Source organism: Pezoporus flaviventris, unplaced genomic scaffold, assembly GCF_033815535.1.
Source record: "Pezoporus flaviventris isolate CSIRO_AGI_PZ_B2104156 unplaced genomic scaffold, CSIRO_AGI_Pfla_v1 ptg000045l, whole genome shotgun sequence".
Taxonomy (NCBI): Eukaryota; Metazoa; Chordata; class Aves; order Psittaciformes; family Psittacidae; genus Pezoporus; species Pezoporus flaviventris.
The window spans coordinates 8,436,073-8,451,878 of NW_026892593.1; the positions used below are offsets into that span (position 1 = coordinate 8,436,073).

Consider the following 15,806-nt stretch of genomic DNA (forward strand, 5'->3'; position numbering starts at 1 on the left):
CTTCTCACTGTAAGAAAATAGAAGCACTAATGATATGTGGGCAGACAAAAGAATAGGAGCTTTTGCCAACCTTTACCACTATATGCATCAACTGCTGAACAGTTCAGTTCCAATGTCCTCACTGATTTGAGGAAGCAGTTAGGACAGGTGAAAATGCTCATAGTTAGGAATATCTAGGTATTCTGTTAAATTACATACATACATATATATATATATAAACCCTATATATGTGTATCTATGAAAGACTACAGTAATAAATGAAAAGACCATAAAGTCAATTACTTAGAAGTGTAGATTACATCTACTCTACAACAATACAGAGTAACTCATCTTCCTGTGGTAATTCAGAGGAACAAGGAATTCTCATGGCACACACCATGTCTTAATTCAACTTGCTAAGGCGACCTAAATTGAGCTGTCATCTCCCATAGGTGGGTCTTTTCCCCATGTACTTCCTCCAATGGCTGAATCACCAACTGGAGCTGTCATTAACATTGAGCAAATAGAGTACCACAGTTTCAGACTGAGATTTCACAGGCATTGCCTACAATTCAAAACCTTTTGCCCATGAACTGCAATGCATTATTTTCTTTTGGAATTCCCAGTGGAAATATTTAATGTCATTCAGAAGCTTTCTGTACTGCAAAGACTCCTCCAGAAGTAATCTTAGGGCTTCCCTTAAAAGGAATCAAGGCATTCCTATTGCCCTTATCATAAAGCTGCACGGGAACCACAGAACATCGGCAGATAAGAGGAGAAAAACTTCAGACTCAAACAACGCATTCAAATGGTGCAGATTAAATAAAACTTTCCAAGCACAGGCAACAAGATAAATGTGTCTGAAGACACAGATGATTTTTAGAATGCTATAATGGCCAAAAATGTCTTTCCAAGCTGCAAAACAGCAGAGAATTTGAGCAGCAAAGTCTTTTCACTTTTCCAAACCACTAATGTTTTGAATATCAATATTCTTCTTACAGCAGTCAACTCCTCCGCAGCTTCTAAAAGTGCAATCAAGCACAGCAACAGAATCCTGTCACTTTCACAGGAAGAAATGCGAAAGACACTTGAATTAGCAATGCCATATTTTGGAGAAAGTATCTTAATGCAAGTTTTTATCATGGGATAAGGATAAAACAAGGACTTGCAGTACTGTAACATGCTTGTTACTGTCAGGAGACAAAATTTAACATGAAACATTAGCAAAGAGATAGTAATCTTTCTGTTGTTTGTCTTCTAATCAATTTTCCTTTTTCCACATACAGAACATCCAACTTGATGGAATTTCATCTTATTTGGACTTTCCAAGACTATCATAGTTCACTTCACAGCATGGAAGTGATCTGAAGTCTCTTGAGTAACACAAAACATTCTACTGATATAAATGTAACTGGTATCAGATGATCAAGACTAATCAGGTCACACATATTTCAAAACTTCCAACCACAAAGCCAAATGTAGTATTTTCACAGCAGCACTAACAAAACCAATGTTGGCAAGAAGCACACAGTTGTTAAACTTCAAGTACATCACAACATGATGAAGACATTTAGTGGGAATCGGGTCGAGTCCAAGACTCAGTTTCAATTTAATTTGATACTCTATAGAGAGTCCCACCACAGGGATATGGGGATGGGAGGATAGTTCTGATTATCAAATTTAGCATCTGAGTCTTCCTATCACAAAAAATTGCTTCTGAGCAACTTTGTCTTTGCTCTGAAATTTGGCTACTGTGGGGACTACTGAAAGTGCTATGTTATCTGATGAAAGCTTTTCTTCATATAATTTAATTTGCATACTTTGTATTATTTTAAGCACATTTATAGTTCTATACATTCACAGTATGCATATAACTATACGGTAAGAAATACAATGACTACACTATACTATGTCATATGCGCATCAGACTACATGGTTTTGAAATAGTCTATTAAATTTTAACAGAAATTCTAACCCTATTGTACGTCTATTTTCAAACACTTCATGTGGTTTTCTTGTTGACTTTTTACAGTATTGTTTCCAGCAGGGCAAAGCTGGCAAGTTCACAGGAACACATGTCCAGGATTGTGTCTAAGCTACTTCCCTATGAATACTGCTACTTGTTGCCAATCAGATTAACTTTTTACTGTGATGTTACTGGCAAACATTGCTTATAAAGCTTAGATAACTCAATTCATTTCAAACACTGCTTGAAATGCGAAGCACAATTGGACAACAAAACCATGAAACCGACCCTATAGAGTACTCCAGCTCTTCAGAGTACTATCAAAATATAACATATGAAAGATTAAAGAGAATTTCCTCCTCACTTCAGTACTATCTCCTGTATAACTAACAGTAACATATCCAAAGCAGGCACGTCCTTTTATTTGGCATTGTTACCACTGAATATAATTAAAACCCCTCACAGGTACACGACTCCACAGTTGCTGTATCATCTGCAGGCAGAGTAAGACCTGGGAAGGAACCTTAGGATATTACACTGTATTTAATAAAAGTTATTAGAAAACTTCCTGCATCAGAGTTTGTCTGCTTTAAAACAAACGAACATTCTGGGACGTGTCTTAGTTAAAATACTAACTAGAACATTTCTGGGGAAAACCAGATGTTACATACAACAGATGCTACATAATACCCTTGGAGGAAAAAAGGGAGCATATTCAGATTGGCAAACACACAGTCTCTCTCCAGTGAGCCTCAAAGTTCTGAGAATGAGGTTACAGCTACAAGCAGATATTTAACTGGGTACATGGGTAGAATACTCCATAACAAAACCAGAACAGAAGCTAAGCTCACACCAGTTCATTCCCCAAAGGCAAATTTCCTAACTATCCAATGGATAGTAACAAATTTACTTGCAAGTACCAAATTCTTAGATACAGGAACTCTTCACTTACGAGCCTTTTTGTCCTCAATTCTCCTGTAGAACTGTTCAAGCTACAATATGAAGAAGCCTCATTTCCTAGTGTAAAAAAGGCTGCACCTAGCTGGATTTAAAGATTCATTTTGTCCCATTTCCAGTACTGACCAAAAGGAAACTTACAGAGAAGAATAAGGACAAAGCAGACATGCAGGGATCCTTCCCCAGGATGTTCTCCAACAGTTTGCAACTGTGGAATTTCACAGGTCAGAGGTTGGGCAAATTCATGGAAGAAGATTCCAAGATGATGAGATATTTACCTCAAAGCAACAGGCTTTCAGCTTCAAGGAGCTCTGCAGTTTCATGTTGCATGGAGGACTACCTCCTTTTATATTAAGCCTGCCAGGTATCATCGATACCCTTTAGAAAAGGTTAATAGAAATCAGCTTTTTACTGTTACTTAACCTCTACCTTATCTAACTTCAGCCATTTCTCTTCTAGCTCAATCTGGTTGTGCTTTAGATGAAGCCTTCTGACACCTTTGATCCTTGTCCAAATTTTTAATGCTTGAATTCTGTAATAGGCTTTTGAGATAAGCAGAGCAGATCTACAGACAGTATTCAAGCTGCAAGGTATCCAGACAATGACATTATGTTCTCTGCTCTTATTAGTTTCCAAATATTTGCTAAAATTCAATTTCCTTTACAACTTATTGATTATAACCAGAACCATCTCCAAGCAAAACTCAAAACTCGCACTCCATGTTCAGAGTTTGTATTCCTTGTGTCTCAGCCCCTGCACATTACCTATCCCTAATTTATTTGTCCTTGTTTTATTACTCAGTCACTTAAATCCCATTCAACGTTCTACAGACAGCACTTGTCTTTGTTACGGACATAGTATCAACATGCTGTGTCACCTCCTTATTCAGATGTTCTCAACATGTGCAAATAAGAGACAGTTTGGATTGACTCAAGACACGGGTCAGATCAAAGTCAAATAACCTGTAGACTGATCTGCTTATTAGTTCATGACCAAGAGTCGAGTAATTTGGAATCACTTCTGTGCCAAGCTAATAAATCTGCACAATCCAAACCCCATCATGCTCATTCCTAGAAACAAAATGAAAGTTCACAGACTGACTATGCTGAATATCAAACCTGTAACAAATTAAAACAGCCTGCCCCAACCATACTCTGCTTAGTCCATCAGGTTTCTTACCATGACTAAAGACCTCAGAACTATTGCATGTACTTCAACACACATATGTGAAGCCAGCCCTGCTCAACTACATAAAGGCTGTGCTGGACCAAGACCAAGGCAGTACACATCAGCACGTAATACCCCAGTCTCAGTTGAAGAGTCAGATCAATGCTTATCTATAGGTTTAAAATTGGGCCCAACACCACACCAGGGAGAAGGAGGAAAAGAAAATGTCTATGAAGATTTTCCCTTTCATGAGTTTAACCTAAGCATGGAACAGATAAAAGTAATCTATATATTTTTGCATACACACAGGCGCATGTGTTTATTTGTATATGAATGCATGTGTATATAGGCTGGAGTTTTACTTTTTATATATTTTACATTTTATTTTATATATGTTCTTGCTCTGTATCACGGTTTAACAACTAATTTGTGGAAGGTCAGGCTTAGACATAACTTCATTTGCTGCCAATAGATCAGAACTGGGGTAAGTACTACTAATCAAAGCAACAATCAGCTGTCAACTATTGCCACCTCACCAAAGTAAGGGCACATTTCACAGTTCAAATATTGAGTTAGACTCCTACATTTCATCTATACTAGAATCTTTTCTGTTACTTCCCCTTTGCAATTGCATCTGTTATGTCCTTTAATTATCTGATCCAACTTTTACAAAGTCCTCAAGTGTAAGCTGGGTACAAGCTAGATGTCCCTACACAGCAAAACCCACTTATAGACCAAACAAATTCTGTATGTGTCTTAACACTGTTGGACGTCTAACTTAAAAACTAGACTTTACAGAGAAATCCGATCAGGAGCTAAACTAACAACTTCAGAAGGGAAAAACACATACCACTCCATCTGCAATCTTCCAATCCGCACAACTTTCATACTTCTGCAGTTGCTTTTCAAACAGTTGTGCTATGGCTCGATGGACGAGTTCATACTGCTCCTGTGGTAGGGTACCAGATAAAAATTAGTGCATGAGATCTTTACACAGAATGAGTGTATATTACCATATGATGAAGATTAATCTTAAAACAAACCATACCTTTGTCTGCACTGCAGAATGCCTTTGTGTCCTCATTTCCTGTATTAAATTAAATACATTGAATTCTTCAGGTATTTTCTGAAATACAGAAGGAAGTAAATTACATTGATATAACTTTGTCAGAACAGCAATACAAAAGCTGCTAGACATTCAAAAGTATGTTTAACTTTTACAGCTAAACCAATCTGTCTTCTCCACATTGCATCTATTCAATGCAGATGCCTCTCCAGAACTGGTTTCAAACATTTGATTTAGACCACATGAGAGCAGTTCAAGTAATTTGAAAATGAGACACCCATGAAAGAGTTAATATGATACTGCAATATTAATGATGCTTTATAACCTGAAAAACCCAGACTGAAGTTATCCCTGTATATCTGAAATATCAGGTTTGAGAAGCTGCAAGATTAAGCAGAGATATTGAAAAAGCTGAATTCAAAAATCACTTTATATTGAAATATGTTAAAAATTAGACTTTTACGATCACTTTTTTTTTTAGATAAAAACTTGCTGTCAAAGGGAAGTAAGTTCATACTAAAGCATGAATGCAATGAAACTAAACATCCAACCTGTCAAAAGAGTTCTGGAATGTCTTAAACATCTCGCTATTATAGAACATTTGGGAGCTCAGTCAATCACGGTTATGAAATGATGGAATGCCACAAACTTTCTTCTCTTAAGATTCCTTACCCCAGCTTTAAGCAAATTCCATGTATAATCTATGGCACAGATGGCTCCTGTTCTTCCACACCCTGCACTATGAATATAAACAGGTGTGTTAGAAATCATTTTCACTGGTTAAAAAGCACACTATAAGCTTTATTTCCAGAGTCCACATGAAAAAGTAAGTACCTAAATACCTTTCATTTTTAGCTCACTCAACCCGACACAAGTATCTTAAAAGGAAAAATGAATTGGCAGTGCAAAATGCAGAATGGAGCATTAAAGCTTTTAATGTAAATATTTTATAGCCTATTGGAACCGCTATCATGAAAGACGCTTCAATGCTGACATTTTTATTGCCCTTTTCGTCACATTATTTCTAGTTACCACTGCTTCAACAGAAGGGATTTTGTCCAAGTTTAATGGTAGATATGTTAAATGGCAAACCAGAATACATTAAAGACTTCCCACATTTTTCTGATTTAGCATCATGTCTGTATTTTCTGCTTTTTATCTTTTAACAGCTTAAATCTAAAAGCTATTAAAAAATGACAGTGAACAATCACTTATTCTTCCTAATGAATTTATTTTACACATAGTTATAATGTATGCATATTTATTACATTATAATTATACCATTGTAAAGAATCAGCCTTCACAACTGTATTGACATTCAAGAGAAACAGGACAAAGTGAAATGGATTTCAGGGCTAAGCAAGTTTTTTATGGTTTTAGACCTCAATTACTTCTTAAGAGTATAATCAAGCTCTAAAGAGTTAAGAAGTCCCAACAATTTAACATTTCCTGGCTTGTAAATCTGAATTCAGTTCTTTTGACATATATACATTAACTTTTGTTGCTTTAAAAAGTATTAAATATCATAAGCAGGAACCTTTGCTTTTGCTCAGAAGCAAAGACTTACCAACCAGAAACTACAGCCTGCTCATTAGAGACCTTTTTTTGTTGTATTAGAAGGCAGACAAGAGTTCTTAGGTAGTGATGCACCTGCTATGTAGTCTCTCCTATTGAGAATGAAACCTTCACTCCCAGATCTGATTTGCAATGATCTTCAAAGTCTGTTTTGTCCTAATGAGGGTTTAAATGTCTTAAGAACCACAAGACATTTTCCTTTTCAAAGACTAAGACAGAATATCAATCAGGAAAGAATTAAACTGAAATAGAAGCAAAATTTCACTGTGGCATGAGTTTAAAGACAATGAAGGCTGCACAATTTTGAGCCAAGTTTTGACATGAAGAAATAGAAATATTCCTTTTTAGAAAAAGGAAATTGATTCTCAACCAGAATTTATCTAACTAGCACATCTCATACCAAAAGTCTAGACTTCAAAGAAACTTAAGTTGAAAAAATAAATATATCTGATACCTGCAATGTATGCAAATTGGTACATCTTCATGTTCCTGGTATTCTCTCATCAAGCTGATCATGTCCAGAATAGAATCAAAAGATGAAGGGACATCATGGTCAGGCCAGTTAACATAATGAAATTGGTAGACACTACGAGTCTCCTAAAGGATGGGGAGGGAGAAAGGTGTTAATGATAATACCTATTTGAGGAGTTTCTATGAAATAATTAGTTCTATGGACCCTCAATTTCTTGCAAAAGCAAAAGGGAAGTTCTGAAGTAGTAGTACTTTGAGTGGTGGCTAATGCATAGGAGAAAGCGCTACGGGATACTTCACAGAAGACCCTGTCTGTAACATATGGGTTAAAGGACCCACAACTTCACACTGTGTTAAAAGATAGTCTCTCCTTACAGTCTTAAACTTTGAGAGAGAGAAAGGGAAAGACCAAATCATTTTTCATCATAGAAGCTGGAATAATTTTGTATATTTATGAGTTTCAATTTCTTTTGCATAGAATTTGGTATGATTCTCCACTGAAAATTTTATAGAATTGACAAGACTTTTCATTATTCTGGAAAACCAGAAAGTGAACTTAGAAGGATATTATGCTACACCCCAAATACATATTTTCCTCCACAGGTCAAGGCTATACTTAGAATTTTCAAAGTGAGATGAAAAGTCTGTAATTCATTACCAAAGTATGTGCCCACAGAAATGCTGAATCAACTTTGCTAAGTAAGTCTGAAGAAAGATCATTTTATCAGCTGCGTAGGTTAAATATCAACATATCTTGTTAATCCTTTCAGTTACATTACTCCTTAAAGGAATGCAAACTTCAGGCTCTTTGAAAAGAACAATAGCTCTAACTATAGCTTTCTTTTTCTTACTTAGTTTTTATGTAGTACACAGGCATTCTATAAATATTAACCAGAACAGAATTCACAGAAGCAGCTAAACATGATTTGTATGCATAGTAGATGCGAGCAATATTAGCTGCTGTTTCTGAAGTAACCAATTCTCATCATATTCAGCTATTAAATGTGATGTAGGTTCAGCTTCAGGGCTTTTGATACATTTTCAGTTCCGTTTTTATGTGCACCATCTCAGAAAAAAATGTTGCAGACCCCACATTTTTTATGCAGCTCATTTCTGCTATCTAAAGTTTCATAGCATGGTCAGGTATGAGGATTCAGGACATACCAACAGAAACAAATTGATTTAGAGTTCATGTATCCTACTGCAAGCATCTAACAAGCTACTCCAGTAAAAGAATTACCCCCTCAAAATTACCTTCCTCATGATTCAACAGTTTTCATAACTGGTGTAATATTAGTTGTTGAAATGGAACGAAGCACTCTTAAACAAAACCTAACCATAAGTGAGACTAACCTGTGGTAAATCATTTCTTAATACAGGATGCCCATTAAAAAGACATTCTGTAAAACAGCCCATTAACCTTCCTGGTTTTGCAGGACAGCTCTACACTTGTCTTTATTCGCTGACAGTTGTTTTTCCGAATAATGAGGTTACATCAAATCCGAAACTTAAGTTTGCAAGAAAGGCTTAAATCATTCCTTCTTAACACTTATGTGAGAACTCAAGTGCTTCTATTTCACTGAAAATATGACAACTTTCACAATTAACACACAGTTTATTAAAGTAGGTCCCATATTTTACAGTAGTTTGCGTCTTAAATTTTCCCAATGATGAATAAATTTAATTTTGTCCAATTATCCATTTACAGTTGCCAACTTAAATTGTGTAAATGAACTGCTTTACCAGAATGTCTGGTAAGCGAATTCTACATCTTGGACACTCGGATATCAAATCCTCAAGAATTCCAAAGCCTTGAGCTCACTTTTAAAAGGACATTTCTATCTTGACCCTTGAATATATTACATACAACTCCCCCATGCAGAAGTTTTCCAAGCAAAAAGAGAACACAACTCATTTAGTCAAGAGCATTCCATATTTCTTGTATCTCTTTCCATTCCAAAAAGAGTAACTTTTTACAAGCTAGAGTGAGAAACTTTGGAGAAAATAAAAAGAGTTACTAAGTCGTCATCATTCTGACTTTATTTTTATTTGGCAATAGAGATATATGAGCAGGCATCAGAAATATCTTTTAACATTGTAAAATCCTCTTGACAGCAAATTATAGGGCAAATTCTAAGAAGCACACAGACTTGACCCAAAAATAAGCTAACCAGAGAAAACAGGGTCTTTTGACAAGTTTGATTCAGTTTGTCATCATGTTTTCAGTTGGGGTAAACTGTGAAATTCTCCTAGGGTGATAGAAGCTTTCTAGTTGTTAACATATGGTATTGAAGACCATCACACAAGTTTGGCTAACCAAGAACTTATATAAAAAGACAAGGGAAGACTTTTACTACTCTTTTCTTATATACTAAGCCTTTAACATCACTTCAAAACTGTATGATTTACACAGAGTCAGCACATTAAAAGGTGAAGATACTTTCATGAGTTTCCCCCATTGTATCATTTTAGAGACCTTTGAGCAACCATTAAAGTTGAGACCAGAAGTGACTGCATACTTACATTTTGAAATTCAAGTAATAATGTTCTAATGAAGTAATCTGTTCTTGCTTGCTCAGCTTCCTAAACATGAAAACCAGTAATGAATTGGGGGGGGAAATATATGTCAATATGAAGCATAAAGGATATAACTAAAAAAAGCCAAACTTGGATGTCTTTAATTTATTGGTTTTGTAGCTACAATTTCCCCCCAAAATGGGCAATCGAGCATTGATTTTAAAAGAGCAACTTACCTTGCTACGAAAAATACTGTGGAAGATGTTACTTTTACTTAAAATAAAAATTTGAGTGTTCAAACCAGTGTCTAGCCTGCTCCTGGAAGTATTAATAACTTTGTAAAAGTATTTCAAAATACTTCTATTGTTTTACTTCTCCATACATCATTTAATTTACAGATTGCCTCCCACAGCCATCCTTCTGGAACACTTCTGCTGTATAGACTTCAGCCTCTTATCACTCCATCCTGCGACATCCCCTTTCATTTTTCTCCCCCTTCTACTACTTTCAATTAAGGGTGCATCTGAATGGATCATTGTAATTATCATGGTTGCGGCCAAAAAGCATAGCTTCTATGCCCTACAAAATTTTCAAATCTGCCTTTGGAACATCAAGGACAATTTATACTGTAAACACCAAACAATATTGCCATACATAAAACATCAGTAATATCACAATTTGAAGATGCTTTTAAAAGCTTAGCATTATAGCTTCCCAGAGTGAATTTAAGAGACTGCACATGTGCTTCAGAATCACAGAATAGTTTGTGCCAGAAGGAACCTTAAAGATCATCCAGTTCCAACTTCACTGCTACAGGCAGGGACACCTTCCACTAGACCAGGTTGCTTCAAGCCTTGTCCAACCTGGCCTTGAACACTTCCAGAGATGGGGCAGCCACAGCTTCTCTGGGCACCCTGTGCTAGTGTCTTAGCACCCTCACAGGGAAGAAATTTTTTCCTAATATCTAATCTCCATCTCCCCTCTGTCAGTTTAAAGCCATTCCCCTTTGTCCTGTCACTACATGCTCTTGTAGAAAGTCCCTCTCCAGATTTCTTGTAGGCCCCTTTAGGTACTGGAGGACTGTTATAAGGTCTCTCCTGAGCCTCCTCTTCTTCAGGCTGAACAAGCCCAGCTCTCAGCCTGTCTGTCCTTCACTTTTTGCATTCCTATCTCTACTAGGAATATACCATTTTCCATCAAGAAAACAACTACAGCACCTTGCAGATTTAAAGGAGATAGTGCATAGCTAGCAGCAATGGCGCCAATATATACCAGTGTACCCCACAGCAACATCCAGCTGAGAAGTCAATTACAGCATATATGCAATCCCTTTTCACAAATGCTTGCCAGGTATGTGACCTGGCACATAAAAACCCAATCCCATAAGACAAGTTTTAAATCAATTTAAGGTAGGAAAAGGCCTCTCTATCTTCATAGACTAAAATTTGTAAGTACATGCTTTCTTGACAAGATGAACTTGAAGTGTACTTAATTCTTAGTACACTATTTCAAAGCGGGATTAAGAACAGCTCAATAAACTGACATGCTAGCTTCTTCTGAACACCTTAAAGCACTTCATCTAGAAAGTAGCAGCAATTCCTGTGCGAACATAATTTTGCACTAAGGAGAAGATAAAAACCAGTTTTGAGATCAATTTGGAATAGATCAATTACACTGTTTTAGAGTAAGTGAACAGCTAAGGCCAACCATGAACTCCAGAGTAAAAAGTTCACAGTAAAATCACTTATGCTGAAGTTAATTTCTTCTATGTAAGTGGTCGCCTTTGTGAAATGGCAATTGCGCCATTACTTCTTTTACTACCCCAGCTTTCTCTACTGAGGAAAGATGACTGCAAAAACCCACTGGGGTTTCTCTTGTGTGATGCCGAGATGACAGGTGTCAAAAGAATGATTACTTTCAGTTCCCTGCTGTGCTGGTGTAAGAGATAGCCACAATCTCTCTTCCTACCTATTCATCTGCCAGAAATCCTTATGTGAGCATTTATGAGCATATATCAAAAGTGGAAGAGGCTCCAGTAGTTATGCTCAGAGATTGGAACTCCTGATAACACTGACACAATGTGCATGGAAACATTCATGTTTCCACTATCTTCCTGGAATCATGGCTTACTTGACAGTTACCTCCCATGAATTCTCCAGGATAATAAGATTGAGATATCATGGTGATCCGCTACTTGTTTTTGTTTTGACTTTAAAAGCAACAACAGAAGCAAAGGAAGTCATTTCAAATAAACCTGTATCTGTTACCAATAGAAAGTTAAAAAAATTAGGAGCTCAGTTTCCATTTTCTTTATTCATGCTTTCATAATTAACTTTATGTAACTTAAGGAAACTAACCTGTTCCAGCATTACTCTCATTTCTCATGCACATCCAGAACACACAAGTCATAACAAACAACTGCATGAATACTACTTTACTTTATGAGTATGGTACTGACATTCAGAACTACACCATGTAAAGTTAAAGATACACAAAAGATGCCAGACCAAGGCACACAGATTCTCTACTTAAAAAAAATGAAGGAAGATTCAAAACCCTACACAGCTTAGATACACATTGTTTTCCACTGCACTCCTTTGACAGTCTTCCTGTAAAATTTGGGACTGAACAATTAAAAAAGCATTTGTTTTGTACTACACAGTTTGTTGAACAGTTATTTTAAGTTACAAAAGCATAAATCCTTCAAAACTAATTTATAAAGCTTTATACTTACACAAGAAACACGAAATGGTCCAAAAGTTACAGCTGCTTCTCCATACAGAGGCCAGTAACGTTCACATTTTTTCTGTTAAAGCAAAGAACTCTAATTCAATTCATGTGTAGTACTGAAAGACGATGATTAACACAAGCAGAGCAGACCAAATGATAATCTCAAATGCCTTATTCTCTCTCTTATCCGGTGCTTTTCCTTAACATCTGCCTACTGGTGCCTTGCTGGACTTTAAGTAAGTCTTACCAACAGGAAAACTAAAGACTCAGATGACCCATAAAGCCAAAAAGGACACTTTGGAAATGAGGACATGAACTTGACAACTGCCTACACATGCGTAAGCACGCATCGCACAGAGGGACATGATGAGAGCTTATTCAGGTTTTGTGAAAGTCTGGAGTTTATAATGGACCAATTTCTCCTTTTTACTTCCTCCTCAGGTCACATGAATATAGCAGATTTAAAAGACAGATTGTTTCTGCAGCTGTATCAATTGACAGGAAATTTGGAAGGAGTTGGGATTTTGATAGTTGGCCTACATCCCACAAAGAGCAAGATTTTTTCTATAGTGCCGTAACAGACCATTGGTACAGTTTGGTTTACAAACATGTACGGTATGTTCCACTGGGATGACACCTAAATAAGAATGTAACACTGTAAACAAGCAAAGAAAAGCAGTTGCATACGCACAAATAGAAGGGTAAACATTCTCCTTCAACCTGGCAGATTATTTTTACAGTTATGGATTTAGCATATAGAACTTCACAGGTATCAGCATATTGCCCCACATGGGCAATGCTCATTTAGTTTTGTATTTAGTACACATACCCTTCCCATCTCAAACTCCCGACAGGCCATTACAATTATCTGAAAAGACAAAAATAAGCTTGAAGTTAGCTGGTTTTAGATCAAATAATTTCAACACTTCACTATTTTCTTCTGCCTGGGCCAAAATTGATAATTGGTTACTACTGAAGAGACAAATTAAATCAGTTTTGCAAACTGCAGATGCACACCCTTTTAATTCTAAAATAGTACCCAAGTTTTATTCCACACAAAATCTACAACACTAATAGGTTACACATTTTAAGGTTACTTGATCTGAGTGTGCTTTAATCCTGTACAAACACCTTATTTATTCAGTCTGATTGTAAAGTCTAGATTTAATGATAAAAACATAGAACCATTTGCTGACTGGAAGAAATAGAGCTATATTTGCCTAAAATTACATAGCCTGCTTAAAATACATGCAAAACCACATTTAAAACCCAAGAATCTTAGGCAAAGCTATTTCAGATACATGAATGTGAATTGCATAGGTAAGGTATTTGTTACATGTAACCATGATTTAAGTGTCTGATAAAACACTTGGAAAATATTTTCACAAATAATTTGTTGAACATACCCAGTTTTAGCAGTACTTAAAAGTAAAGTCCTGACAATAGCAGTAATTAACCCAAAATTAGCAAAAAAAAAAACAAACCCCAAAGGTAGGCTTTTTTTGTTGTTTCACTTGCTGCTTCTGTATCTGGTTTTGTCAGCCCACTTAAGAGTTGTAAGGTCTCCTACAGGAGAGATGTAACCAAGTACCAACCTATTCATGATTTCATATTAATTCAATGAAATTGTTATTTTTAATTTACATTATTAAATTGAATAAATAATGATATAAAGAACGCTATTTAAACTACAAAAGCAAGATTTGAGAAGTAAACGGACTAAACTGTCAACATTTTTATAGTAATAGCCAGCTCATGCAAAAGATATCAAATCACTGTGCTATGAAATAAGAAAGTACTCAATTTTGTTTTTTAAGTAGGTACTTACAGCAACATTGTATTCCCATATCATCCTCCAGAAGTCTATTACTGTATTTGCTAATGGTCCCTGGGTAGCAACATATGCTTTTGGCCCGTGTACTCCCTAGGATTGCACAAAGGAACCATTAATATTTATAAAGAAAATTTATCTGCACTGAATAAAAAAGGCTTGAGGTTATAATCATGTAAAATTAGGATATCTTTAATTTTTTGTTGATACAACAGGAAGTATGAATATAAGTCCCATTCACAGGTGATTTCAAGAGGGGCCCAAGATGACAACGGCTACTGTGCTGCCACAGACTAACAGAACATATGAAGCTTCTGTATGTCCAAACTCAGAAGGTTCCCTTTAAGCCTACATTTTCTTTAGTACTCAAACATTTAACGATAATTTGAAAATCTGCTGCTAAAAAGCATCCCCTTGAACAAATTTAAGTTTCTCCTTCCAGTAAAGCCACATGTCAAAACTCCAAAATTTTAACATTTATTTTATATGAAGCTTGAAGGCATTTTCATTCACCTTGTAATACTAAACATTCAGCAAATGAGATTTATAAGAACACCCCTTTCTGAATAAGCATTACTGTATAGAAGCAGCATCAGGATAAGGATACAAGAAAAGCCCAAGATATTCACCCTGTGAAACAAAAGTGTAACACTTTCAGCCAAATTCTGGCTTCTCTTTAAGAATGTTAGATATTATTCCATTGCCGCATTCCTGCCATGAACTATAGGAAGTGCATATTAACATAAACAATTTGTCAAAACACCTCATTTATGATGCCTAAAAACAACTTCTCCTCAAGTGTGGTATTTTCAACACCATCAATTGTTAATATAACAGTATCTGAATTTTCCTATGTATAAAGTTCCAATTTGGTTGCCTGTCACTTCAAAATGAAGTTATTTTATATTAGACTAAGATTAAAAACTGAAAAAAATTGTCTCATAAATGGCATCATCTTTGCATTTTTCAGTTATAATAAAAGAAAATCGTCACTCACACCTTTATATTCTTATCTCAGTCTATAATACTAAAACTGCACTGAAAGGAAATAAAAGCTTAAAAAGAATTTAAGAACTGTTAAGATAGTAATACATACCTTAATAAAGTTTGCGTTAATGTAGTCTGAATCTTGGGGGGGAGTTTTTAAGGTCAGTTTAACCCGGCTATGATCAACTAAAAGAAGAAATTTTTTTTTTAATACAAGGATTACAACATATTCAGATCAATGTGTACCAGTAAATAAAATATATACAGTACATATTATATGTATAGAAGAAATTAAGCATTAAAGAATGTTTCCCAAAGATAAATCGCAGAAGCAAGTCAGTTTATTTAATATCCCTCCCCTAACTGGAATTCCAAAAGCAATTCATCACAACAACGCAAAATTCAATTTATCAGAAATAACCAAAATTATAGTTACATAACATTAACACAGATCACGATGGTCAGAATTAAAGCACAGCTACAGAAAGCAGAAAGAATTAACCACCAGTGCGTAGCTGAAGCAGCCACCAGGTCTTAAGAGTCTCTGCCAGGGAGAACTC

General features: G+C 35.8%; 1 protein-coding gene across 2 annotated transcripts in view; it reads right to left on the bottom strand.

The window, feature by feature from the left end:
- PTPN12 (protein tyrosine phosphatase non-receptor type 12) overlaps positions 1-15,806 on the bottom strand; it is a 71,815-nt gene that overhangs the window by 23,065 nt on the left and 32,944 nt on the right. For both annotated transcript variants that reach the window (XM_061467344.1, XM_061467343.1), the window contains exons 3-11: positions 15,356-15,432; positions 14,257-14,352; positions 13,258-13,296; positions 12,433-12,504; positions 9,705-9,764; positions 7,165-7,307; positions 5,808-5,874; positions 5,118-5,195; positions 4,920-5,018 (exon numbers count right to left, since the gene is read on the bottom strand). In XM_061467344.1, the coding sequence (XP_061323328.1) occupies positions 4,920-5,018; positions 5,118-5,195; positions 5,808-5,874; positions 7,165-7,307; positions 9,705-9,764; positions 12,433-12,504; positions 13,258-13,296; positions 14,257-14,352; positions 15,356-15,432 (731 nt within the window). The remainder of the gene's footprint in view (positions 1-4,919; positions 5,019-5,117; positions 5,196-5,807; positions 5,875-7,164; positions 7,308-9,704; positions 9,765-12,432; positions 12,505-13,257; positions 13,297-14,256; positions 14,353-15,355; positions 15,433-15,806) is intronic.